Source organism: Momordica charantia, assembly GCF_013281855.1.
Source record: "Momordica charantia cultivar OHB3-1 chromosome 6 unlocalized genomic scaffold, Mcharantia_2.0 BLBB01000006.1, whole genome shotgun sequence".
Lineage (NCBI taxonomy): Eukaryota > Viridiplantae > Streptophyta > Magnoliopsida > Cucurbitales > Cucurbitaceae > Momordica > Momordica charantia.
Window position 1 is genome coordinate 33,409,715 of NW_028275164.1, and position 26,864 is coordinate 33,436,578.

The 26,864-nt window shown below is 36.9% G+C and overlaps 1 protein-coding gene across 6 annotated transcripts; it reads right to left on the minus strand.

The window, feature by feature from the left end:
* Nucleotides 1-1,651: 1,651 nt before the first annotated feature.
* On the minus strand, nt 1,652-25,185 carry SCC3 (sister-chromatid cohesion protein 3). 6 transcript variants are annotated; one of them, XM_088124772.1, is made up of 22 exons: nt 24,940-25,183; nt 24,617-24,836; nt 24,116-24,228; nt 23,738-23,830; nt 23,288-23,574; nt 22,948-23,184; nt 22,677-22,821; nt 22,398-22,576; nt 22,183-22,328; nt 21,967-22,097; nt 20,500-20,673; nt 19,957-20,118; nt 19,667-19,867; nt 19,446-19,583; nt 19,175-19,366; nt 18,925-19,069; nt 15,390-15,481; nt 12,832-12,969; nt 5,873-6,138; nt 5,655-5,779; nt 2,589-2,888; nt 1,652-1,967 (listed from the first exon to the last, which is right to left on the minus strand). In XM_088124772.1, the coding sequence occupies exons 1-22, from the start codon at nt 24,985-24,987 to the stop codon at nt 1,954-1,956; spliced, it is 3,546 nt and encodes a 1,181-aa protein (XP_087980898.1). In that variant the 5' UTR covers nt 24,988-25,183; the 3' UTR covers nt 1,652-1,953. The 6 variants fall into 6 exon arrangements, 3 of the variants coding, with proteins under 3 accessions (XP_087980898.1, XP_087980897.1, XP_022155695.1); XM_088124771.1 differs by having other exon boundaries at nt 2,589-2,891; nt 24,940-25,181; XM_022300003.2 differs by having other exon boundaries at nt 2,589-2,891; nt 23,288-23,448; nt 24,940-25,178.
* Between the last annotated feature and the right edge of the window lie 1,679 nt (nt 25,186-26,864).

Consider the following 26,864-nt stretch of genomic DNA (forward strand, 5'->3'; position numbering starts at 1 on the left):
CGCACTGCGAAAATCCGGCTGTAGAATTTGTCAAATCCAATGCTCACAGTCTCGAAGGATCCTTTTTCCGTTGTAAATGCCGACATTTTCAGTGGCCAAAAAATTTGAAATAGAGAAAATAGAGGAAAAGGTTGTAGAGAGAATCGTCGAGGGCCCAAATAAGATGATATTTTCCCCAATAAATTTTCACTCTATCTTTTGTAATTATCCTTCTTCTGTCGGTTTTTCTTGATTCAATCCCCAGTTTTTGTCATTTTGCTTGTCGAGAAAACAAATTCGGTATTTAGCTACCTTTATTCCTGCTTCATCCAATTCAATAAAATTATGTTTCGTAATTTCATATTCTTTTCGAAACCATCCATGGAATTCTACTCCGATTATGAGTATTCGTTTGAATTTTCCTACCCTTCTATCACAATTCAATTTCCAAATTCCGACCGTACATTTTTGTTCCTCGGACCTTTTTTTCTGTCTCCCTCGATGTAGAGTACGAGAGTCGTGCGTCGAAGTCGAAGGGTGAGAGGGGGTCATAAAGGGTGGGAGGTATTTTTTCTCTATAATTATTATTATTATTATTTTCAATCCTTAATTGGTCCAAGTTTGGGCCGATGAGTTGAACCAACCCACCAACTGTCCCTTGTACACGTGGACTAGCCATGTTATATTTCTATTAAATCTAACCAATTTCAAAATATAGGGACTAAATTGTTATTTAATAAAAAGTTCAGACACCAAATGTGTTTTTGTAAACTTATTTTTAAATTATGTGATTTAAGTAGTAGAAATTTTCAAAATAATATTTTTACATTTCAGTGTTTTCAGATTTTGAATTTGAAATTTTAAAATCTAATTTCACACTATAATAAGATAAAAGCTTCAATAAATATATTATTTCATAAAATGTAAAATATAATACATTATAAATTATATAATTCTATAATTCTATCAAATAATATTTCTATAAATGTTAATAAATGAATTAATGATATTTTAGATCGAACAAAATATTGAATAATTTTTGAAATTCAGATTTAGTTTCTAAATCTTACTAAACATATATCCAAAAATTCTATTTTTCATTTACTACTTTATTTTCCGATTACCAATCAAATGTACCCTAAATTTGTAACCACATTTCTATGTCACATTCAACATCATTTATTAATATTCTATGTAATAGATTCTTGAATTAAAAAAAAAAATTATTTGATTATCGAATACACTTGAAAATTTAAGAATTTATTACACCTTTTTTAAGTTAGAAACTACAAGAGATGCTTATTTGTTATTCAGCCACTAGAAGATCTATCAATTCAGGACACTTTTTAAAGTTTAAAGATCTATGTGATACTTATTTTTTGTATTAAATATTCTTTTATTACTTTTTTAATTTTATAATTTTTTCAAAAATATCCAATGATTTTTGTCAATATATTTATAAAATTCATCAAAAACACAAATTTAGTATTTAAAAGCCGACAGATGTTGCATTAAAATTTTGTTGTGGAACAGGTAGGCTTGTAGTTGAAAAGGGCGTATCTGATGATAAATTTATTATTTTGCATGATATGTATATTCTTGAAAACTATATCGTTATGAACTAAAAATATCACATCTAGAGCAAAATCAAACAAAGCAAAAACAAAAGGGCAAGACAAACGATATAATCATATAAGATCTCTGGTTAAAATAGAGACCACATATGGATACTCTACCACTATCAAAGAAATGATTGAGGCTAACAAGAATACCAACTATTTTGACCATGCCCACCATAACTCTTATTACCAGTTAAGAAATATCTCATGAAGAACCTTTCAATTAAGAATACATCAAGATAATCTCGTTTTGCACAAAGATAATAAACATCACAGCTACGTATCTTAATAAATTTGAGGACGTCTGTCCACCATGACGAGTCATGCAAGAGAATTTACAGACTGTCAATTCAAGTTATGTAGATGGCCCTGCAGAAAGAAAACAATTACTCATTTGTAGATTTGTATAGAACAAGATATGTTATCCTGCTACATATCTACCGCATGCAGCTAGGACATGTGATTAAACAATAATAGTAGCAGTAATAGCAATAATAGATTCAGAATAAAAATAGTTGACCAGAAATGAATTGTTAGTTTTTCATATGACAAAATTCAAGCATCATACGGAGAAAAAAGGCCTAAAGTACAACTCCAACCAAGCACCACATGAACCAAGATGGCTTGGTTACTAATCTTATGCGAGAAAAACTGAAAAAGCAAATATCCTTCGTCAAAAGCTACTTTTTCAATCTTCGTCTATCAGAAATGATGTACCCTGCAAGTAAGCATATTGTTGCATGGACTCATGCTTCAACAATATATTTCGGTGATGGTAACCTCCAAAAAAGATTTGAAGTGCGAGGCACATTGAAGACGAATATTTTACGTATAAAAATATGTAGTTTTTGAATGATAAAATTAAATGAACCCAACGCCCACCATGGTATATGCCTCACAGGGAGTATATGTTCAACCGAGGCTCACTTTTTAAAATCCCAAGTGACCAAGAAAATACTATATGTTAATACTTACAAATTCACCCCGTACCTAAAATTCGGGAAGCAGACATGCCATCTGTAGCTCTGCCCGTTGTATGAGTGGTGCTTTCATCTCTTGAAATTATCAGTGACCTCAACTTGGAGGATGACCTAATTGATTGGATGAGTGGTGCTTCTTCCTCATCTTCCTCATCCGGCTTCTCTTCTTGATCATGTACATTTTCTTGGTCAGATGCACTAATTGATTCCTCTTCTTCACTTGTACTTTGCTCATCAAAAAGTCTCTTTCCCTGTATAGTATGTTTTTTCCGTGGCCGACCCCTGCGTCTGGTAGTTTTTCCTTCTTTCTCTTCTTCAATTGCACAATGCACAAGCACAATACAGAAAACCAAATCAAATATAAGCTAAATAAAACAATGATTTAAAATTTAAATAGACATAGCTACAGCTTAAGGTCTGTGAAGAAACATCAGAATATATGCAGCATAGATCGAGACCCTTAAGCCCCATTTATTTTAATGAAACAGGAATAAGAGATAATGGAAATGGAAATCAGATAGAATGAAAATTTTGTAGAACTTTTCTACTGTTGTCTGTCATCATCAAAACTATTTAGAAACCAGAATTTAAAAGAATTTTTTGTGATTAATCTAATCTTAATGACGCTTAGAATAGAAATCAACTTAATATAAACGTATAGATGAAATAAAAGTACAAAAAGAGAAATTAAGAAAATACTTTCAAAGGGAATCTTATTTACTCAAATTCCTAACTTGATTTTTTTTATCTAGTGTAAATCCATAACTTATTTGTTAATATTGTCTTGACGTGTAAAATACTAATGATTGAAAGAGAAAGAAAGAAAATACTTTCAACTAGTCGAAGATTGTTAGTTATGCACTATGGAAAAAACATGGAGGGACGGGGGAGTGTGTGTTAAACCCCAAAAGTACTTTACATTTCATTAAATATATATTTTAGTCGCTTGTGTCATTTTTCAATTTCATCTTTGACCTTTTAAAACTTTCAATTTCATCATTTATATATTGAACGTCCTGTCTTATCACAAGGAGTTTGAATTAAAGAAAAAGCCTTGTCAAATCAAGGCCGGTTGATAATGTCTTCTATATTGTGCTTGTGCAATTGCGGAAAAGAAACCTGTTGCAATGAGGATTTCATCGAGGAAATTCCTTGTCAATGTCTTCTCAATATTCAATTTGACGACCACCCCTTCCCTCTTCTTTCTCTTCCATTCATTGATGAGCTAATTTACAATAAGAGAGGCATCAAGAATTTGTTGACCTTCCAGAGTCTCCCAACCACTATTGCCAAGGGTGATGATGATGCTGAACATTGAGAAAGAAGAGGAAATGAGTGGTCATCAAATTGAATATTGAGAAGGCATTTGGCTGATTGTTGATTAGGATTTCCTATGATATCCTCATTGCAAAGAGTTGTGGAGTCACTTGGCGTAGGGATTAGAAGCTAAATAACACAAAACTGGCTCACGTCTCTCTAAAATCTTCACATGAACTGTAGAAAGATATCATGAAGCACCAAATTTTTTTGCAAAAAAATTACAAATTTTCATATATGATAGTTTGGCTAGTTAAGTGAGACATGGTGCCTCACATCCTTTTGGAGTGATTTCTGGTTAAAAGAACCTTTTGACATAATTTTTTCCTCATCTTTTCTCCATATTCTTTGTTGAGATTTGAGGTTTTTTCTTCATCAAGTTTTCAGTTTTTATTTTTGACCCTTATGTTATTTTGTCTTTTAATTTTCAGTTTTATGACTAGTAAGTTTTTAGGTTTTAAATGTTGTTTTAAGTTTTATGTAGGTTACAAAATAGGTCCAAGTATTATATAAGGATGAACTTCCATGAGAAGTTTGTACCACCCAAATATTTGTAACACATATTTTGGTACCATCAGATTTTGTACCACATTTCTTGTATCACCAACCTTTGTACTATTTTATTTGTTTATTCACAATCACTTCAATTTGAAGTTGATTTCTCTTCTGTTTATTTCTACTCTCTCACATTTCACATTTCCTTATTGTTCATCAAACATTGAGAATTTTACTATTGCTTCCACAAAATTATTTTTATCACTTTCATTTTCTCAACATTCCTTCACAAATGTGCTTCTGTCAAAGAAGTATGGAAGGAAGAAGCTGATTTTAAAGACTTAGGTCTTAGAAGAAACCTCAAAGAGATCGAAATAAAGCAATGGGCGGATCTTTCCAATCTTCGTTCTCCCACCTGCCTTGGCCTAGTGGAGGAAAATGGATTTGGAAACTGGATAGCAAGGGCCTGTTCACCTTCAAATCTCTTCTTTAGAATATGGGCTCTAAAATGAAAAATGATTCAGCTCTTCTTGTGAAGCCCATTTGAAAAGGCATATACTCAAAAAAGATTAAATTCTTTCTTTTAGTTTGGCTCCCTTTTGTTGGGCTATTCTCTTTTTTTTGTATGCCATCTTGTATTTTTTTTTCCATTTTTTTCAATGAGAGCACAGCTTTTCTTCCAAAAAAAAATCTTGTCTACAAACTCTCTTTAGCATATCTTCCTTGCCAATGAAATTTCTTTCTTTTACTTAATAATATAAATAAAAATTAAGCCACCTTGGAAGTCTGAATCCTAGAGACCATAACTGGTGAAGGTAGGGTTTCAGTAAGGTTTAATAGAATGAAATGGCAGAAAAATGCAAATAGCACTGTATTTGGGTATCTACTTACTGAATAGTTTATGTTTACTCTTTTACATAACGCACCCTTGGGTTTTAATATCTACCGCTTATAAAGTGCTTGGCTTTGTCCAATTACATTTTATAAGCACAATAACAAAACTTCAGAAAATAGTTTACATTATTAACCGACACAGATCAAGCATGAATACATGCAAATCAAAGCTCATTAAGAATTTTGTAAAAAACTTGTAATGATTTTGTTATCCATAGCAGGTTTAGAAAACAAATCCAGAACTAAATAATAAATCCAAACATGGAAATGAGCCAAAGTAAACCAGAATCTAATCAAGAGCCGTGCACGCTAAACCAAGAGAGAGGGGAGTTGCTACTAAAGACAACTTAAATTGAGAGAAGCAAGTTACCTTGAAGACCATCACTTTTAGCATACTTTTCACGCAATCTGTCAACAAATGTATGATAGGGGCGCCAGCCACTTGGGTCTTCATCTGTATTTATATTTTCTGTTCGCTTCTGGACATCCTTGATACTATGTGAAAAATAATTACGAATTAAATTAAGTCATTTCAAGCTGTAACTAGTTATTCCTCAACCTGAGGTCAAAAAAGAACAAGAATCTTACATTTCCAGGACATCAGGTGTAGGTAGTTTGGATACAAACTGTACAACGGCACATTCCAGGAAGGATAAATTCTTCGGTGCATCAGAGAAGGCATGCTCAACTCCATCTTTAACCATCTTTAAAATGTCTGATCTATGTTTGTTCCTAGCTGCACCTACATATGTTCCAGAAAGCCGAGCAGCCAACTCCTTACATTCTATATAGGATTTTCTTGTTGAAGGCTCGTCACTATTTCCCAAGAGTCCCACTATATGTCGATTATAGGCCTAGGAGAACCCAAAAAGGGAAAGAAAATGAAATCACTGCATAATTCTTCACAAACTCGATAATCTAGAAAACAAAACAATCTTTTGAAAGACATAAAAGTAAAAGGATTCCTTCATATGGTGGTGTCTCATCGTGTAGTGTATCCTTAGTTTACACAGCAATGCATAAGAATTTTTTTATTAATTTTTTCTACAAAAAACTAAGCTTTCAACGAGGATAATGGAAAATTGACGTACAAAAAGGCAACTCGCATGAACAAAATTAACTATACAAAAATAGCTCTGATCTAAGATAGTAAGACCTAACAGGTAAATATAATAATCATTGAAGATTGATGCCCCAAAAAAGATGTTAAACCCAACAAGAGACTAAACCTCCTCACAGGATCTCTCGCTAGCTCTAAAAATCTTATTATTTCCCTCAATCCAAATGTTCGAGAAAACTTTCACTAGTATATAAAGGTTATGGTGGCAAATAACAAATAGGATCTTACCACACAAGTATTTGAGACCCCTCCTCTGGTTTCCTACATACCAGATCTCTAAACTAACTTCCACTCCCACTACACATTTTGTTACAACTTACCATCATCCTCGTGTTAGATGACAAAATTTCAGGCATTTAATATATGCTCACATAACCCAAAACAAGAATGGTCGAGTTCAAACAAGATAAGTCAGCAAAAGAATTCAAGTGATATGGCGTCTTTTCTTTTTTTTAACAAGATACTATTTCATTAATTCAATGAAATGAGAAAATATACAAAAGGGGATGACATCCCAAACCACCAATGGAGCTACAAAAAAGCTTTCCAATTGGTTAATAGAGAGACAAAACTATAGTGATGAAAGATGGAGAGCATTTGCACCAAGAAACAACTAATGACACTATAGATTCAAAAATGTTATTGATAGACCGTTCTTTTCCTTGGAAGATCTGACGGTTCCTCTCTAGCCAAATCAACCACATCAATGCCATAATGAATTGCATCTAGAGGATTTTTGCCTCATTGGTAAAAAGGTGTCCCGTGATAGGAAGAAAATATACTGTGGAGATTTGCCAGTAGAGCTACAGACCGACCAAAAGATGATAGAAGGGTGTGCCATAAAGTGGATGAAAAGTGCAAGAGGCAAAAATATGACCCTGTGATTCTGAACACACCAGTGAGGAGAGAGGCACATCGATGGCAGCCTCCTTTGGAGTTTGTCGTGGGTATTTATAGATAGCAAATTGGCCTCCCAAAGAAAAAATTTGATCTTCTTTTTTTTTTATACGAAACAATACTTTCATTGAGAATAATGAAAAAGATACAAGAACTACAAAAAAGGATCATCTGAAGAGCATACAAAAAACAGCCCGAAAAGAGGAATCCCCTAAAGAAAAGGACTCCAATCCAAAAGAATAAGGCCTAGCGTATAATTACAGAAGGGATTAGAAACCGAGCCCCATAACGAAGTATTAAATCTAACTAAATCCCAGACATAGTCCACAGACTTTTCCACCCCCCTAAACATTCTATGATTCCTTTCCAGCCAAATACCCCATAACATAGCTAGAAAGCAAGCCTACCACAAAGAGCAACCCCTATCACGAAAATGGGGTATAAAAGCAACTCCTCCATCATAGCCCTACAATCCCTAGCACGGACCCAGGATATCCCAAAACACATAATGAAACGATGTCAGAGATCCTAAGCAAACTGACAAGTCCACAACAAGTGATCAAGGTCTTCCAATGCACTCTTGCAGAGAACGCACCACTGCGGACCCAAACAAAAGGTCGACCTCCTCTGGATACGATCCAAGGTATTGACTTTCCCAAGAAGGACTTGCCACCCAAAGAACTTGATCTTCTTAGGAACTTTAATCTTCCAAAGAGAGGAGAACCAAAGGGTCGAAGGGGAAGAAGAAGAGGAAGGGGAACTCAAGATACAGTAATAAGAACTACATAAGGTGGGGGTCCAAAGTCTCACATCCTCCCTCCCAGGAATAACAGACACGCCTCTAAGGTTTCCTGATCTGTTAAAGCACGAGTAAAGCCCAAAGAAATAAAAAGAACCTCTCCCCGGTGACTCAAAACCTTGGCCACCGAATGAAGCCTCTTTCCAGAAAGATGATAAAGTCGAGGGAACGCAATACAAAGAGGTTTATCTCCTACCCAAGCATCCTCCCAGAAGTAAGTATTACGACTCTCCCCCACCACAGACCAGCTAGAATGAGAAAAAACAAGGAAACCTAAAGCGATAGCCTTCCAAAGATTAAAATGGTTCACCTTAGGTCCATCTGTTGAAACCCAATCAAACGGATGCGGACCATACTTACTCACAATAATCCTTTGCCATAAGGCGTTAGATTCATGGAGGAAACGCCAAAACCATTTAGCCAAGAAAGCCTCGTTCCTAAGCCTTAAGTTCCCAATACTCAAACCTCCCACTTCCAGAGGCTTTGTAACCTCTATCCAACTCACCAGATGAGCACCACCCCCCTCTTCTATGCCTTCCCAAAGAAAATCCCTCAGGATTTATTCCAGGGCCTCACTAACTGCCACCGGAATCTTGAAGAGGAAAAGATAATAAGTTGGGATACCCCTCAAGACCGAATGAATTAATGTGAGTCTTCCTCCTTTAGAAAAGAAGGCCTTTTTCCAAGAGGAAAGGCATTTCTGAAACTTCTCCATACCAACGTCCGAAACGTCACACTTTTAGGGTTATGACCTAAAGGAAGACCAAGATAGGAGGAGGGGAACTCACCAACTTCGCACCCAACTAGATTCACCCACTCTCTAAGCTTACCACCATCACAATTTACCCCCAACAACAAACTTTTTCCTATGTTTATCTTAAGACCTAATAAAGCTTCGAAGAAACCTAGAAGACAATTCAAGTTCTTAAAAGCCCTATCCTTACCAGAACATAAGAAAATAGTGTTGTCTGCAAATTGGAGATGAGATAGGCGAACATTCTCCATTCCCACTTGAAAGGCCTCCAAGGCTCCTTTCTCCACTCCAACGGAAATTAATCTACTAAGTATGTCCACAACCAATATAAAAAGGAAAGGAGAGAGGATCACCCTGCCGAAGGCCTCTAGAAGCAATAATTTTTCCCCTAGGTCTCTCGTTCACAAGGATGGAATAACTAACATACCTTATACAATTCCACATCCAAGCTCTCCATTTATATCCAAAGCCTTTCTTCCCCAGAACCTTGTCTAAGAAGTCCCAATCCACATGATCATAAGCCTTTTCGAAATCAATCTTGAACACCACCCCCTCCCTTTTCCTCTTCCTATAATCCTCTATAGCCTCATTAGCTATCAACACTTGATCCAAAATTTGCCTACCTGCAACAAAAGCCCCTTGCGTCTCTGAAATTGTAGAAGGCATGACCTTTCTAAGTCTATCCGCGAGAGTTTTATCAATAATTTTGTAGAGGCTCGTAATCAAGCTAATAGGTCTAAACTCTTTGACCCTAGCTGCATTCTCCTTCTTCGGGATGAGACACACGTAAGTTTCGTTCATGGAAGAATCAATCACACTCCTCTCATGAAACTCCTGAAAGACTTTCAACAAGTCCTCCTCAAGACTGTCCCAGTTATCTTGATAGACGGCCATGGTAAAACCATCCAGGCCTGGAGACTTATCTCTATCAAATCCAAACACCACCCGACGAATTTCTTTTAAAGAGAAAGGAGCTTCGAGCCCATCCTCCGATAAAGAAATAGGACTCCAATCCAAGCCTTCCAAGAAAGGCCTAGAGCACGGAAACGGGGCGTAAAGATCCTTAAAAAACGAAATCACTTCCCTTCCAATCTCTTGATCCTCACGCAGCGCCTCACCAAAATCATTAACCAGAGAAGAGATAATATTCTTATTCCTTCTACCGTTAGCCATGTTATGAAAATATTTGGAATTACAGTCCCCTTCCTTAGCCCACTTAAACTTGGACTTTTGTCTCCAACTCTGGTCTTCCTTGCGAATCACTTCCATAAACTGAGCTTTCAAACTACTCCTTTCCTCCAACTGCTCCAAAGAAAGGAGCCCCTCCGCTTCAAGACTATCGAGGGATTTGATCTTCTCAATAAGCTCTGCCTTCTCCAACCTAATATCACCAAAAGTAGCAACGTTCCAGACTTTTAGAGAAACTTTGATAGCTTTTAACTTCTTAATAAAACGAAAGCCTTCCCATCTTCCTCGAACTTCAGCGTTCCACCAAGATTGAAAGGAAGTTTTAAAAGAAGGGTGAGGAAGCCACATATTTTCAAATCTAAACGGGCAGGGACCCCATTTAACCGCTCTTGAATCTAAACAAACCGACCAATGATCGGAAGTGATTCTGGGACCCAAAGATTGTTTAACATTTGAAAAACTATCCAACCTGCAACTAGTCCCTTGTCTAGACCACGTAAATCTACCGTTAACCGGGGGGATCCAACAAGCTACAATCTTTAATGATACTATTGAACTCCTTCATCGACCTTAGAACTCTTCCAACTGAAGACTTTTCAGAAGGGAATCTGACCACACTGAAATTTCTAACCAAACACCAACAATCTCCACAAAGACCCCAAAGACTAAACCCTAAACCCCTTTCCGACCTTTCAGAGACGACGGGCCGTACACCCCAGTAACCCAACCTAACCCCTTAGAAGGGAAATTAAAGGCAACCGACAGGAAGAAAGAACCCCGCACCTCCTCCACCAACTTCAGAACTTTACTACTCCACAACAAAAGAATCCCTCCCGAAGCCCCCAAAGAACCTAACCCAGCCCACTCAACATGACGATCATTCCATAAGCTTTTCACAAACTCACTGCTATAGCTCTCCTTTTTCATTCCCACAACATCAAACGTTTCCTTTTTCTACTATTACACAGCATATGTCTCAAGGGTTAGTCACCAACTAAAACCAGATTAGACCTACCGGAGACTTCCATCTTCTGAAGAACTTCTCCACATTTACCTTACACCCAATCTCCTCGAAGCAGTCCCTTACCCACGCTATCATACGCAGTGAGAGGCTTAAGAACGACACTCTCCCCCTACAACTTTCCTCTAACTCGACCTCCTTACCGTTTCCAATCAAACGAAAAGAAAAGACTTTTTTTCCACCTTCACCGAGAGAGAAGAGACGCCACCAACTCTCATCACATTTCCCTCATTTCCTTCTCAATTAATATTAGAAAAAACTTGATCTTCTTAGGGTAATGGTCTTTCCAAATTGATTTATAATGCAGAACATCAGCTTGGGAGGTCAGGGAATTAGCCATGTCGCGAATGAGGGGGCAGGTAGTGAAGATTCCATATGGTTCCAATCTCCATATAAGTCTGTCACTGGCTTGATTAAGACGATAGAGAGACAATTGGTGGAGAAATAATATCAGCTCAATGATTTCCGCCTCCTTGAGGTTCCTTCTAAACCGTATGTCCCACGAAATTGTTACTGCCGACCAACATTCCTCAACAGAAGCGTTTTTGCTGGAGTGTAAGGCAAAGAGGAGAGGGTAGGCAACAGCCAAGGGTACATTCTCTAGCCAATTGTCCTTCCAGGAGGAAGTTTTAGCTCCATCCCCTACCTTAATGATGGTTCTATCCATGATAAGTTGATTATGCTTGATAATAGATTCCCAAGGTCCACGAGCAGAAGCTATAGGGCAAAGAGAGGAGATATGGAAGTGGTTGTCCCCATATTTGGCAGCAATGACAATTCTCCATAGGGCAGTTTCTTCGGTATGGTATCTCCAAATCCATTTAGCTAGGAGGGCTCTGTTTTTGTCTCTAATGTTGCAAATTTCCAGCCCTCCATCCTCTAGGGGGATGGTGACCTTGTCCCATCTCACAAGGTTCACACCCTTATGTGTGTTGTTTCCCTTCCATAGAAAGTTCCTCATAATTCTCTCCATTTCTTTGGCAACCTGGGATGGTATGGAAAAGATAGATAGATAATAGATAGGGAGATTGGTAAGAGTAGCTTGTATAAGGGTGAGCCTACCACCTTTTGAAATGGGAGAGTTCTCCCAAGAGCTAAGCTTCTTCCTCAATTTTTCCAAGATGGGGTCCCAAAAACATGCTGTATGCAGCTTACCATTCAATGGCTCACCTTTTGAAATGGGAGAGTTCTCCCAAGAGCTAAGCTTCTTCCTCAATTTTTCCAAGATGGGGTCCCAAAAACATGCTGTATGCAGCTTACCATTCAAGGGGAGACCAAGCTTGTATGAGGGTGAATGGCGTCTTTTCTTTTTATAAAAACTAGAGGTGAGCTTTCATTAACATAGAACCCGAGGAGTTACACACAGCTTATAAGCATGCTAAGTGAGTAATTACTAAAACCTTCAGATTTGAGAGTCCAAAAGGACAAAAAAATAATAGTAATAAAATACAATGTCATCCCAATGGAGCTCAATAGATTTCTTCTCATCTTTGAAAACTCTCATATTCCTCAACCAGACTATCCACAAAAAAGATGTACGAGCATTAATCCACAAATTTATTTCTGCAGAACAAAAGGATGGCCACAAAAAATCTGAAAAAATTAAGCTTTGGCAGATTCACTCTGCAACCAATTGTGTTGAAATATTTGACAAGCAAATGATTGATAAGATTTATTTCAAGTTGTTTACTATTAAATACATTCCCCATACACACAAAGTAGTCCCTGGTATAGAGAAGAAAACCCAATACAAGTATATGATCCTTACTCTTTTCATTGCTTCCAGAAAGATAACAGGGATATTGTTATCCTTCTTTTTTAAAGTGGTAATGAAATGCTTAACAATATCTGCCACGCTTGTCCCATGCATCAGAAAATGAGAAATAATTTCTGGACCAAGATACACCTGCACTAACAATTAGAATATATGTTACATGGCCCTGGCACCAATACAATGAAGAAAATAGTAGCAAGATATATTTTAAAAGATAATTTTTTAAAAAAAAGAATAAATAAAGAAGAAGCAATTGAAGAAGGTGGGTGGCTTTCATATTTTGATTGATAAATGGAATGCTCGAAAGCATGGTAGGGGGGAAATGATTGAAAGCAATGGGGGTTGGATCAAAATAAGAGACTTGCGTATTTCTTTGTGGAACAAGGAAGTCTTTGAGTTGATTGGAAAGAAATGTGGAGGCCTTATTAGTATCCCTTTAGACGCCATCAATATGTTGAATTGCTTTGATGCCTCCATTGAAGTGATGAAGAACCAATGTGATTTTATCACTGCCGACGTGACGGTGCAAGATCCAATTCTTGGTAAGGAGGTAGCTCAAATATTTGCTTCAGATTCCTCCTCTTCAAGACCAGAAACTTAGTGTGTATCCTTCAGATTTTTTTTTTTTTTTGGAGAGCTAAGAAAGTTAGGGAAAATTAACAAGCCATATATGGATAGACTCCTTTGGAGTTGAGAAAGTGTTTAATGTTCTGCATGAGAGGTGTTTTTCGAAAGGGTTGAGAGCATTTATGATGGTTCTCATGCTTTAGATTCAAATTCCAATGCTTTTTTTCATGCGGCTAAAACTTCCAATGTTGTTTTGCATGCAGCAGCAACTTTCAGGGCTGTTTTGCATGCTGCTTCTGTTGTCACCTACGGCGCGAATTCTATGGATTAATGTCATTAAAAGTTTTCTTTTCGGAAATATGGTTTGAGAGGAATATGCGGATTTTCAAGAGTAAACGTAGATCTCTAATCGATCGCCCTTCATTTGTCAAGCTCAAAGCATCTCACTGGTGTTCCCTTTCCGAGCCATTCTCACACTACTCCCCTTCTCTTATATTTAGTAATTGGGATGCTTTTATTTGTTCTGTTTAGCTGGTTTATTTGGTCTATATTTTGTGTTTTCAATTTATGTATTTGTATCTTTTAAATTTTTATGTTTTCCTTTCACTCCTTCCCGAGTTTGTATCCTTGAACAATTTTTGTTCCTTTTCATTTCATCAATGAAAAGTTCGTTTTTTGTTCAAAAAAAAATAATGGAGGTAGAAAAGTCAGTGTGGGCAAAAGTTGTGTTTTGTGGGGTTATAACCTGTGGTGTACCACTAGATGAAAGACGTGGAGCTTGATGAACCAGAGCATCTTTGTAGGATGAGGTAGAAGGGTGAGTAGAGGCAGCTGGTTTAATGACTTTTGGTTTCTGCTTTGTTATCAGAGGAACAGAAGGTTGGTGGATGGTCAGACCAGATGAAAGGAGGGAGCAAAAAGATCGCCACCCCTTTCTGTCGACTCCCACAGGAACAATAAGCTTGTTAAGACCTTCATTGTTGTTGAGCTTCGTGATTTCTGCAATGATGCCTCGTTTGTTACTAGTCTTTTCCACCCAAAGAGTTTGATCGTCGATGCAGTGTTCCTTATGAAATTTTTGATTCAGAGGGGCATCCAAGAGGGCTATGAAGGTAGTTGAGAGCCAGGAAAGCCAATTCCAACGGATGGAGATAAAGAAAGCACGGTCTTTTGTAATTTCAGAAAGCTTTACACGGGTCGGTATCTTGTATCAATGTCAATGGAGTAGCGTTTCCTTTCAATAGTAGTAGAACGGGGGAGGGGGTGTGGTGCCATAGTCGTCAAAGATAATTAAGGATGGAGCCATGGAAGGAGAGAGCTACAATGGCGGAGAGAGGAGAGGTGGGTGGGGGAGAGAGGAGGGTGGGTGGGGGAGAGACGGGTGGAACCACTGTTTCATAAAAAAAACAGAGGAAAGTTAAGAAGACTCTGTTGAAAAGTGAGAGATTCACTTCTTTTTTAGGATTTCATTTGCTGGTCTGTTTCAGGATTTTATTAGGATAGAGTTTTCTCTGGTTCTGGTTAGTTTGTTGGTGCTTTGACTAGTTTTATGGTTTGTTTTTATTTTTTTCTTTTGGGGAACCAACGTTTTGACCTTTTTTATTTGGATGGTACATGGTTTTGCTTCTCTCTTTTGAAGGTTGTATCCTTGAATACTTTATATCTTTTTATCTATCAATAAAAAGTTGTTTCTTGTTAAAAAATAAAAAAATAATAATAATAAAAAGCAAATGCTTGAAACCCTAGCTAGAGAATACCATCATGAACCCAAGAGCAAAAAAATAAAAATAACTATTTCAAGAAAAGAGTGTCTACAACTTTGCTCTTCCCTTTCAAAGTTAAATAATTCCTCTCAAGCTACACACCCCGACAGAGCTTTTCCCACACTAAGCCAAAGGATTTTGATTGATAGAAACTTCAAACAAACCAGCAGTATTTGAAAGACAATAAAACTAAAAATGATTTCCAATACAAAACAAGTTTACCATGGAAACTGTATCACTAGCAACCAACTTTGCTGCAGCAATCATGATTGCATCTCTATTTGTCTCCTCCCCGTATTCTTTTTCACTCTCATCTATATGGATAATGTATAAAACGCATTAAACATACAAAGGTAAAATCATCGTACGGAAGCAAGTATAAGAATGACTGAGTGTTTTTTTCTTTTTTTGAGATACAAAACCAAACTTTCATTAAAAAAATTTGAAAGAATACAAGGAGCATACAGGCCCAGCTCTGCTGCTTCCCAAAAAGGCTATAGAATAGTTTCACAGAGGAATGAATCAGGCTATAACCAACTTAGGTACAAATAAGCCGCATGGATCAGACAGTTAAACAGGATAATTCTTTAAAAACTCATGGAACATTATCAAGTATGACCTTATAATTGTGTTCCATGATTTTTTTAAGATGGTATCATTAATCGACCCCTCAATGAGACTCACATCTACCTAATACCTAAAGAAAGAGAGGTCAAATAAGTCAATGATTCTCTCCCAATCAACCTGATTCCTTGTGCTTACAAAGTGATAGCAAGGGTGCTATCTAATAGACTGAAGGAAGCCCTCCCACACACTATTTCTGAGTATTAATCGACATTTGTAGCAAAAAAGCAAATCCTCGATGCCTCCCTGAATGCAAATAAGCTCAATGAGGGGTAGAACAACAAAAACAAGCAAGTTGTAGTAATTAAGCTAGATCTAGAAAAAGATTTTGCCAAAGTAGACTGGCATGTCCTTTATGTCATTCTCAAAGCTAAGGACTCTCCCCAAGATGGAGAAAATTGATTTATGAGTGCGTCTCTAGTGCAACTGCTCCACCATCATCAACGGTTGGCCAAGAGCCAGAATTCTCTCTTCAAGAGGCATTCGACAAGGAGATCTATTCTTCCTTTTTCCTTTTAAACTCTTATTGTACCTCTGCATCCTCACTTTGGCTCCCAAAATAGTTTCATCAAATGGTTTTCTCTAAGCAAATCTTCCATTCGTATTAATCATTTGCTCTTTGCAAACGATGCCTTTCTTTTCTCTGAATTTGAGCATGGAAAAATAACAAATCTATTCTCCTTAGCGAATATTTTTTAAAAAGCTTCTGGCTTGAATATTAATTACAGCAAATCAGAGACTCTGGGCATAAATATGGAAGTTTCTGACACGGAGGACTTGGCCTCATCCACTGTGTGCGAGCTAGGTTCTTGGCCAAGCACTTACCTAGGATTTCCCCTTGGTGGTAAGCCTATTTCTCTCTCACTTTGGGATCCTATAGTGGAAAACTTTGAGCGCAAGTTTAGAAGCTGAAACATGCTTTTATTTCAAAAGGGGTAGACTCACCCTCATCAAATCCACTTGTCTCCACTCTTCCCACATACTTCTTTTCATTTTATCAAATGCCCTCAAAAGAAATTCTAAAACTTGAGAAACTCGTGAAAAAATTCCTTTGAGAGGGTCCATGGGAGGTTCTCATATGTTCGGTGGAAGAAAGTTCAACAACCCCCATAAACAGCAGTCTCAAAATTGATAACATCAAGCTTTGAAATCAAGCACTTCTTGCCAAGTGGTTATGGAGATATTTAAATGAACCAGAGGCCTTATGGTGCAGCAAGGTTATTAAAGCCAAATATGTCTCCTCACAATCGGACTCATGCCCTAAGCAACCATCCAGATCCTGTTGGATGCCGTGGCATTTCATTTGCGAGCTGAAAGCTAATATCATGGATAATACTTGCAACTCAGTAGGTAATGGTGAAACGACTTTCTTTTGGACTGATATTTGGCTTGAAAACAGGTCCCTTTGCTCGAGATTCCCCTATCTCTATAGACTAACACATTATTCATCCTCCAAAGTCGGAAATTTGTGTTGTCCAGAAAAAAATTGTTGGAACTTGAGTCTTCAGAGAACTCTAAAAGACAATGAGATTAAGGAGTGGCCTTCATTTTCTTTTAAACAAGAAACAAACTTTTCATTAATATGAAAAAGGAAGAAAAATGTTCAAGGATTAAAAGAAAAAAAAAAACCAGCCAATCAAAGAAAACAATGGAGAAAAAACCGACTAAAACTTCGGCAAAATGACGAGTCGAAAACCAAGACCAAAACTACTTCTTTAGGCTTCAAGAGTGACACCAAAATGCTGCATAGAAGGAGGGAACAACTGTAATCCTTTGATAAGAGAAGGAAAGACCACACATTGCACGCCATGTTGATCTTGTAGGATCTCCAATAGAGGAAGAGGATTGAGATTTCATTTCAAACCTCCTAAAGCAAATCATTCTTCAAAAGATTATATATAGATCAAGAAGAAAAGACCCTTAAACTTCCAAGGAAATAGCCAACCAATTAATCCCCTTCTTAAAAATGAGATGCAAGATCAAAAAGAAGATGCTGCTAATAAAAGACCTTTCAAATTCTCCTTGAAGATGCTGCAAACTGAGAATCGATAAAGACAAAGAGTTAATAACATGCTGCTGAAACAAAACCTTTCAAATTCTCCTTGATGCTGCTGAAAATCGAGAGCCAATAAAGACAGATTTAATAACCTTGGGTTCCACAGAAAGGAAAGCAGCCAAGAAGAGATGAAAAACCCTTCAACTATTTCCTAAAAATAATTTGCTGAAACTAAGAAGGCTATTTAAAGAGCGCCAAAAACCAAAACTTCAACTAATGGATAGATGGAGTGGGCTTCAATATAACATCTTGCTTCCATCCACATTAGCAACAAGGAGGATAGATGGATTTGGCCGCTGGATCCAACCAATTTATATACTGTGCGTTCCTTTTATTCTTCTCTACAGGAACCAAGTGACGATTATGGAGGCCTCTACAGATCCACTTGGCAAGGTTGATGTCCAAGAAGGTTAGAGTATTCCTTTGGGAACTATCCCGTGCTGCTAAAAAAACTCATGATCTGGTGAAGAGAAAGTCCCCTGCTCTCTCTCCAAGTTGGTGCCAAATGTGCAAGCTGAATAATGAGTCTCAGTACCATATTTCTGTTCTCTGCCCCTTCGCCCAAAATTTCTGTAAATTACTCATTGGAATGGTTTCAATTGGCAGATGGCTTTTCCTATGCCGACATCGACCTTCATCAACTACGTCCTTATGGGTCACCCTTTTAAAGTGGCACAGCAAACATTATGAACGAACATAGTCAAAGTTCATTTTTTTCAATGAGAACTGTGTTTCTTGTTCAAAAAAAAACGAACATAGTCAAAGCTTTCTTGTGCAAGATTTGGTTGGAGAGGCACAATAGGATTTTCAATGACTTTGATGAACCTTTTAGCTTATTTTTTAATTCTGTTTTCTTTTTGGCGGTGTATATGCAAGCACCACTTGTCTGAATATAGTCTTTCTATACTTTTGGCCAGACGGATGACTTTTTTGTAAATCCATTTTTGGACTCTTGGGTTCTCCCTTTGTAATGTTTTCATCTATCAATGAAATACATGTTTCTTTTCAAAAAAAAAAATGTTAATTCATTTTCACACTTCCAGCCAAAAGAAAGTCCCAAAGCAATTAAATCAATACCTGAATTACTTAGCTGTTGCTCACATAGCCTCCAAAATTTTTGAACAGCAGATGCATCAGGACAAAACCCTAATCTTTCCAGTTTTGTTGAAGAATAATTTTCCTTCCTAAATAAAAACCATATTTCTGCAAGGATGGTACAAACCTACACACATCCAATGTTATTAAATCAGTATGAAATTCCAAGAGATCACTGGGGATTTCAATATCCTTATTGAACTTGATAGAAATGGAGGAACAATGTACTTACTCGACCGGCTAGATTACCACTTTTACCAACTTCAGAAGGATCATTCAGGTAACGGTCAAGATGCTCAAGCAATGCATTCCGTTTATTCAATAAGGACGATAAAGATTCTATAGACACTGTTTCACTATTTATAATGGAGTGCAGAGACCATGCCAAATGTAAGTAGAGGTTGAGAAGAAGAAAACATACAACCTGCATGAGGGAAAAAAAAGTACCTGATAAGCTCAGGCTGTTTTAAATAACTAACTGTTCACCCATTAGCCACTCTTACCTCTTCATCCATGCTTCTAAATTTCTGAAGAATCATAATAATATCATCATATAAGCTTTCCATAGGAACAGGCCTTGACAATTGAAACTCATACAACCTTTTCAAATTTACAAGGAGGGAGTACTCATCATCACCATCCTGCAGACAATAAGATTTAAGCATGCTAATAAAAATATATCCAGAGGGGGAGGAACTAAAAAAACAATATCACCTCTATATACCTCTAACTTTCTCATAGCATGTTTAAGTTTTTCAAAAAGCTCATCTTCAAGTTCCTTCAATTTATTACGGGAAAAATCTTGCAAGTCCCCTGGACTCTCAGTGCAGCATAAGTCAATGGCCTTCAAGCAGGATCTCAATGCTTCCTTCTCACCATGCTTAAAAAATGCCTCTTTGATTAGTTGAAGAACATTTTTAAAATTCTGAGGGAAGATAACAAAAGATAGACAATTACTCATCAGAACTAAGCTAAAAAAAAGTTAAATATGAAGCTGCTGCAACTGTACAGAACCTGTTCCTGCCTCTTCAGGGAATAAAGTTCAAGATTCATGTGCACGATAATTTCAACTAAAGATGGGACTTTTGCTTTATCAGCCATGAACTTGCGTAGTAGTAGTGGATAATTCTTCATCATGGCAATAGTTATGTCTCGTCTGTTGCTTTCAAATAATTCCTGATAATTAGAACAAATAAAGATTTAGACTTATGGAGTCGAAGAATAATAGCACTAAAAGGGCAGATGAAATTTTGAAAATGACAAACAAATGTGCCATAAAAATATATGTGAAGCATCACACAGGAACCAACATGAGCACCAGGACAATATGAAAGATGGGGAAGCTGACACTTGTAAAAGCTTAGCTTACTTGGTTCAATGCATTGGCATATACCAAATGGTGGTACTTAGGAGCATAATTAAATAAAATGGAGATTAAAATATTCGCTTTGACCATAGAAGAATTTTTCTGTATTCATTAAGGCTAGACTGGAAATGTTTTGCATTTTAAGAACCAAAGAGCAAGAGGATATTAAGTGTAATCTCAACATTACACACCTTTTGAGCTTTACTGAAGTATTGCTTTCTATTATCAGTGGCAGGAACAATCCTTTCCCCAACTGCCTTTTGGACAGATGCAGAAAGAAGACGAACCAAGTTTGTAGCATCCTCATCAGTAAGCTCAATCAAAGGATTTTCATCTAGGAGCATGGAAATAATGCACTTCCAGTCCTGCAGTCAAGATTTAAGCAATATCATCTAACTTTACCATGAAGTAATTCTTCTAAAATATAAATGAGCACTTTAAACATATTTGTTGCTTATTCAATTTACTTCTTTGTTCTTTGGAAGAACAAGTGGCATCAGAAATCTAAACTACCAAGTTTAGAAGAAATTGCGGTAGTAAATAATAGATGTCAATATCGCAAGTTTTTCTTCAAAACAGGCCCAAATTCAAAATTAAGCACAAGAAGTTCCCATATTAGATACGATCAACTTAATCTAAACTAGGATTTTTGGCATGGGTTAAATGACAAGGATACCATAAATTCGTTGCCAACACCATTTTTTTTTTTTTTGCCAAATAATGAACTAGATTAAAGCAGGCATCTAATTGTGATATTAGGAGAAGACCCATGGTCAACAATTTCATAAATTTTCATATAAAATTTTAAACCATAAGTGATAGGACTCTCAAAGTTTCCTCTTATCTGTTGATAACCATGTGGGTTCTATCCAACTTATTCACATCACTAACCTCATCAACAATCATCTCACGCTACAATGTTTCGTATCAAAAAACTCAAAAGATTAGATATCAAATATCCTTCCATGGATGAGCACCATGGTTTCAACCACGACTACAAAGAGTTCTTGGCTAAAAAATTTCCTCTTCGACCACTGGCAAACTCATGGCAGTTGCCCTACAAAAATAAATGTTGATAATTAACCTAAAACACAAAACTTTGTGTTTATATAATCATAATTACCTTATACACGTGATGTATTGTCAGTATTGTTTGCCATTAGCTTAAGCATCATCCAGAACACCAAAATATGGTACTAATAGTACACACCAACCTCTTTTCTTTCTACGAAATTGAACTCTTATAAACCTATGTATTAAATACATACAAATTCACAGCATGAATACATACAAATTCACAGCATGAGCAACACACGTGCACAGATATTTTTTAACTAATAATAATCTAAATAGGTCATTATGATTCAGTTTCCTTAGTACTGCTGGCATAAATTAATTGAACTAAATCTTTTTCTTTTTAATGATAACCGGGAGTTGGAGCTTTGCTCCCTATATCTAGGGGCACCCGTGCCCACCTCAAGGCCCTGACAAATTGAACTAAATCTAATAATTAATAAACCTAGATGATCTATTCTTTATTAAGAATCTCAAAAACCTTCATAAAGAAATCCCAAAAACCAAACTAGACTGAACCTCTTTTCACCCCCTTTAGTTCACAAATCTTGCAAAACCTTCTTGTAGAGGTGAATATAACACACCTTCATGGCCTTCATATATTCCCAGACATCATCGACAACATATATACTTAATATTGGATCCGTTGAGAATTCTCTCAGGATTTGCAACATTCTGCCAAGATGAACCTCAGAAGAATTGTTGTCGCCATCACCTGAGAAAATAATTTACCATATGATTGCTTTCTCAGACAAACAATAACAACAAGCGTGAGATATATTTTTAAAATAGAGCAGAACCTCTCCGAGTAGATTGGGAGCTATTGAACTTCTGAGCAATCAAGTGATCATACACTAATCCTCCTATGGCATGCCTGATCTCTGGCGGATCATCAATCAGTAAATCATAAAGAGGACCTAAGTCGTCATCAGCTAAAAGTTGGTGTCTGAAACGCAGAAAAGAATGAATAAATATGTATCTACACAAGCTTTTGGAATAAATTATACTGAGTCACCTTAGTAGTTGTTTAACAAGCCCTATGGCACACACAGCCACAGAAACATCAATGTCATCCGCCAATTCAATCATTCTATTAGAAAACCTCTCAGTGAATAGACTAAGAGTTGGCACATTATCGTCAACCTCATAAAGATTCTGCAAAGCAAGAACTGAAACTTTTCTGACACCTGCATTCTGCACCACAAAATAAAAGAAAATAATGAACCTGTTTTCACGTAGACGGTGAGTAGGACCAATAAAGTAGTTGGTAAAGATTCCAAATCAAGTAACTTACTTTGTCATTTAATGTCCATCCAAGATACTTTAAGTATAAATCCTGCAAAAATAGTGATGGGTAGGACAAAATCCATACTCCCAAAGACTGTATGCATGACATTCTAATGTTTGGATCAATATCTCGATAGCGATGCACAAATAACCTTCAAAAATAAACAAGCTAAGAAAACTTAGGAAATAATGAGCAAGAAATACAAGATTACTAACAGAAGGTAAAAGTTAGAAGCACTTTAACAGCCCATTTAGAAATATTAGGCAAAAGATTGTACCCGGTAAAAATTTTGCGCATCATTTCTTCCAACACTGTAATATTTTCATGAGTCGTTGAAAACCTTTTATTTAAAGACTCCACACGTGGTCCCTCAGCTCGTTTCTTCTTTTCAGCATCTAACTGTCTACGAGTAGTTTCACGTTGAGCACCAAGCATTTTAGCAACACTTATGAATGATGTAACGAGTTGGAGACCCATCAAAGAAGCCACTTGACGATAAACCCTTGGAGGAGTGCTGATCCATATTTTTAAAAATATATATATTAGAGGAAGAGACAGAGAATTGTTCTTAAGAAAATAATAAATCATATACTCAAACTTTGCAGTTGATTACTGACCATGATAATGCAATTATGTAGTCCACGCATTTATCAAATAACACCTGATCAAACAAAGGCCCATGTTGACACTCATGGACCAAATGGTCCCAGAATAACTCAAGATTATCTTTGAAGTTTTTGAACTCCTTTTTTGAGCTTTGATAATCTTCAACTTCACCCTGTGATAACAAATTCAAGCCAACGTTTGAAGGAAATTTGAGCAAACTTTCAGAGAACTCAAATAAGAATTGACAGTAGAACACTAGAAGGTACAATATGGAGCTTTGATAATCTTCAACTTTACCCTGTGATAACAAAGTCAAGCCAACGTTTGAAGGAGAATTTGAGCAAACTTTCAGAGAACTCAAATAAGAATTGACAGTAGAAGACTAGCAGGTGACAACAATATGGAGAATGTAAAAAATGGTTTGACATAAAATATGTACATAAAAGGAATATTTACGATACTTTTTTCGCAAGATTGACAAGAGCAACAACAACATCATCGACATCAGTCTCTTCCAGGAAGTCGCCCTTGATATGATATTTAGTTCCACAAGCCTGTAAGTTTGTAAATTTCACTAATCAGAAATCTTTGTTTCATAGCAATACCGCTTCAATAAGAGGATAGTCTCATTTAAGAATGAAAATAAGCATTCTACAGTTCAGGAGATCTAAACCAACTTCCCACCTACTTGCATTATCCAAGGTTCTAAGAAAAAACTTAGAAAGAAACGGTTGTTTTCTAAAATCTCTCTCAAATTAGATCTTATTATTAAAATTTAACAAATAAATAAATAATGAAAATGAAAATGAAAGAAAATAAAGAAAGACACTTTGAATTACCTTAAACAGCATGGTCAGGAGCTCGACAATTGAATCTTTTGGATCTTTTTCATACCTCTCCACCCAAAGCTTAACAACTTGAGGAATAAGTTTCCCATTTCCCTTTATAACTTCTGCAGAAAATTAAAGGACATGACAGCGCTTATCAAGATTTACATCTTGTCTCCTGAAATCATAATAAAGCAAGTCTTGCGTTGTAACGATGAGCAAGCACCCGACGATTGTGGCATTTACAATATCCACATCCACTCTTTCAAGCAGACAACATTAAAGGAAGAATTTTATTAAGAACATGAGCACAGTTGCAAAACGATGAAAAGGACAACAATCCATTGAGCAGTATCGCCATAATGACTAAAACCTAAACACCTCCAACCATTGCACGAGTTTGTGCTTTCAGTTATCAAAATCCATGGAAACATCATTAAGTCGTAGATAAAATAAACCTAAATAAGAAGATGAACATTCATGATGCCGATAAATTAATTTAAAATTAGTTACCAATCAAGTTTTGATCAGAGACTTTATGCGCAGCACTCGAAGTGCCTTCCAAACGGTTCCGCTTAGTTTTAGGAGGCCGAGCCTCTTCAATGTCTTCAGGCGAGCTCTCCCTGTCCACCTGGTCGCTAGCATCGCTGGTCCTGTCATTGTTGTTGCCACCACCACCGTCTTCCTTGGAAGGTTGAGCTTCGGTGGCTACAATCTGAGCCCTCGTCCTTTTCTGCTGACCCGAACACCACAAATTATCCCAATAAATATATCACTGTGGAACGAAAAACAGAAGGAAAACAAAAAACTCCACGAGGACTGAGAACAATCATCACCGAGCGGCGAGTGGTCAATCCGAAAGCAGGAGTAGCAGCGTCCTCCATGGCCGACGGTTTTTGTTCAACAGAAAACTTGACCTGGAGATTCTGACGCGGGAAAGAAGGAGACGATAGGTAGGAAACTATGCCCTATGTTGGTGAACGTCGGTAGATCGAGCGAGTGGAAATGTTAATCTCCCGCCAAATGACGAGAAGGGCATCGCAAGTTCGCAACCCAACTAGGAGATCATGCTGTGCTATATACGGGGAAATTGGACTGAATAAGCGTTCTCCGTACCATTTTGTCTACCGACATCACTTAATTTAGTTTCACTAATCCTCACTCGCTATTAGATTTCTCACATCACTTAATTTAGTTTCACTAATCCTCGCTCGCTATTAGATTTCTCTCTTATTCCCTGTCCCCTGATTTCCACAGTATTTTTGGAAATTCGAGGGAATAGGTATTCTGTCGAGTCTTTTAAGTTTTCTAATTGCCTTATCAAAATACAAATTTTCTAAGCATTTGAGGATGTGAAATTATGTATTTACCCTTCTCCCACTTTTCTCTCTTATCCCCTTTTTCCCCACTCTATTTCCCTTCCTCTCTTTACTCTATTTTTTTTCTTCTATCATTTTTCATTAACTCATTCTTTCTCTCTTCCGCCGTGGGTTTTTTTCTCTCATCCTCCCTAAAATTTTCTTTGGGTTTCTCGTTCCCTTATTCTTTACTCTAAAAGAATCATAAATCTCTCGACCTTCTTTCTTTTTTTCTTTTCTTTTTAACGAGCAGCATCCATGATTCCGGTGATGCCAACGACGGGTGCATCAAAATCGACGGAGGTCGTTTGTCGAGGAAGAAAGCTCTGGGAAGAAGAAAGTTCAGTCTAACTTTGGGGATATGGATGGGAAAGGAGATAAAGAGAGAGAGAAAGTTGAGCGAGAGAGCGAGAAAAGTGAGGGAGTGAGAGAAAGTTAAGCGAGAGATAGCGAGAAAAGTGAGGGAGTGAGAGAAAGTTGAGATAAAACGTTATCTAAATTGGAATCTCAATCTCCTTAATTTTAGTAATTTGGTATTCAAATTTAAAATTTAATCTAAATTTGTTCCCTCTCCCCCGTTCTTCTCTCGCTCTCCCTCGTTCTCGCTCTCCCTCGTTCTTCCCTCAATCCCTCATCTCTCGCTCTCTCCCGTTCTTTCTTCTCCCCCTCCAGGCGTTTTCCGGTGATATTCTTCTTCGACGGTGGGTCTCACGTTTGTGCCAGCAACATCTCCTCCTCGTCATCGTCTTCTATGAGATTTGCTAAATATTTGAAAAATCTAAACTTCCCTTAGCTTTTCTCAACTGTGATTTTGAGAAAAAGATAACAGAAAAAATCAAGGAAGTGGGAGGGAAGAAGAAAATTATGGAAAAGAGGGAGGGAACAAGAAAGTGGCGGTTTCTTCTGTATAACTTTAGAAAAATAAAGGAGATGATGGAGAGAAAAATGGGAAAGAAAGAAAGATAGGTAGAGAAGAAGTTGAAGAATGAGAAAGAGAAATAATAATGAAAGAGAGTGAATGAAGGGTAAATATGTAATTTCATATTATCAAATGACTAGAAAACTTTTGTTTTCAAAAGGACGCTTAAAAAACAAAAAAGGTCCTACACAACGCCTATTGAGTCAAATTTCCCAATATTTTTTCCTCTCTATTTCCCTCCCCTCTCTCTCATTTTTTTTCTTCTATAATTTTCCATTAATTCATTCTTTCTCTCTTCCATGGATTTTTTCACTCATTCTCTTTAAAATTTTATTGGATTTCTTGTTCCCTTCTTATTTACTATAAAAGTACACTAAACCTCTCAACCTTCTCTATTTTTTCTTTTTTTTTTTTAACGAGCAGCCTCCATGATGTTGGTGATCTCTAGCAATCGCCAGCAACAGGTGCATCAAAATCGACGAGG

Bases quoted from the DNA above. Each gene is read 5' to 3' on its own strand.
- SCC3 (XM_088124771.1), bottom strand. From the start codon at position 24,987: ATGGAGGACGCTGCTACTCCTGCTTTCGGATTGACCACTCGCCGCTCG. The intron at 23,831-24,115 runs GTAATTCAAAGT...ACAAACTTACAG, and splicing joins TCCTGACCATGCTGTTTAAG to GCTTGTGGAACTAAATATCA. The intron at 23,185-23,287 runs GTCAGTAATCAA...AATATGGATCAG, and splicing joins TACATAATTGCATTATCATG to CACTCCTCCAAGGGTTTATC.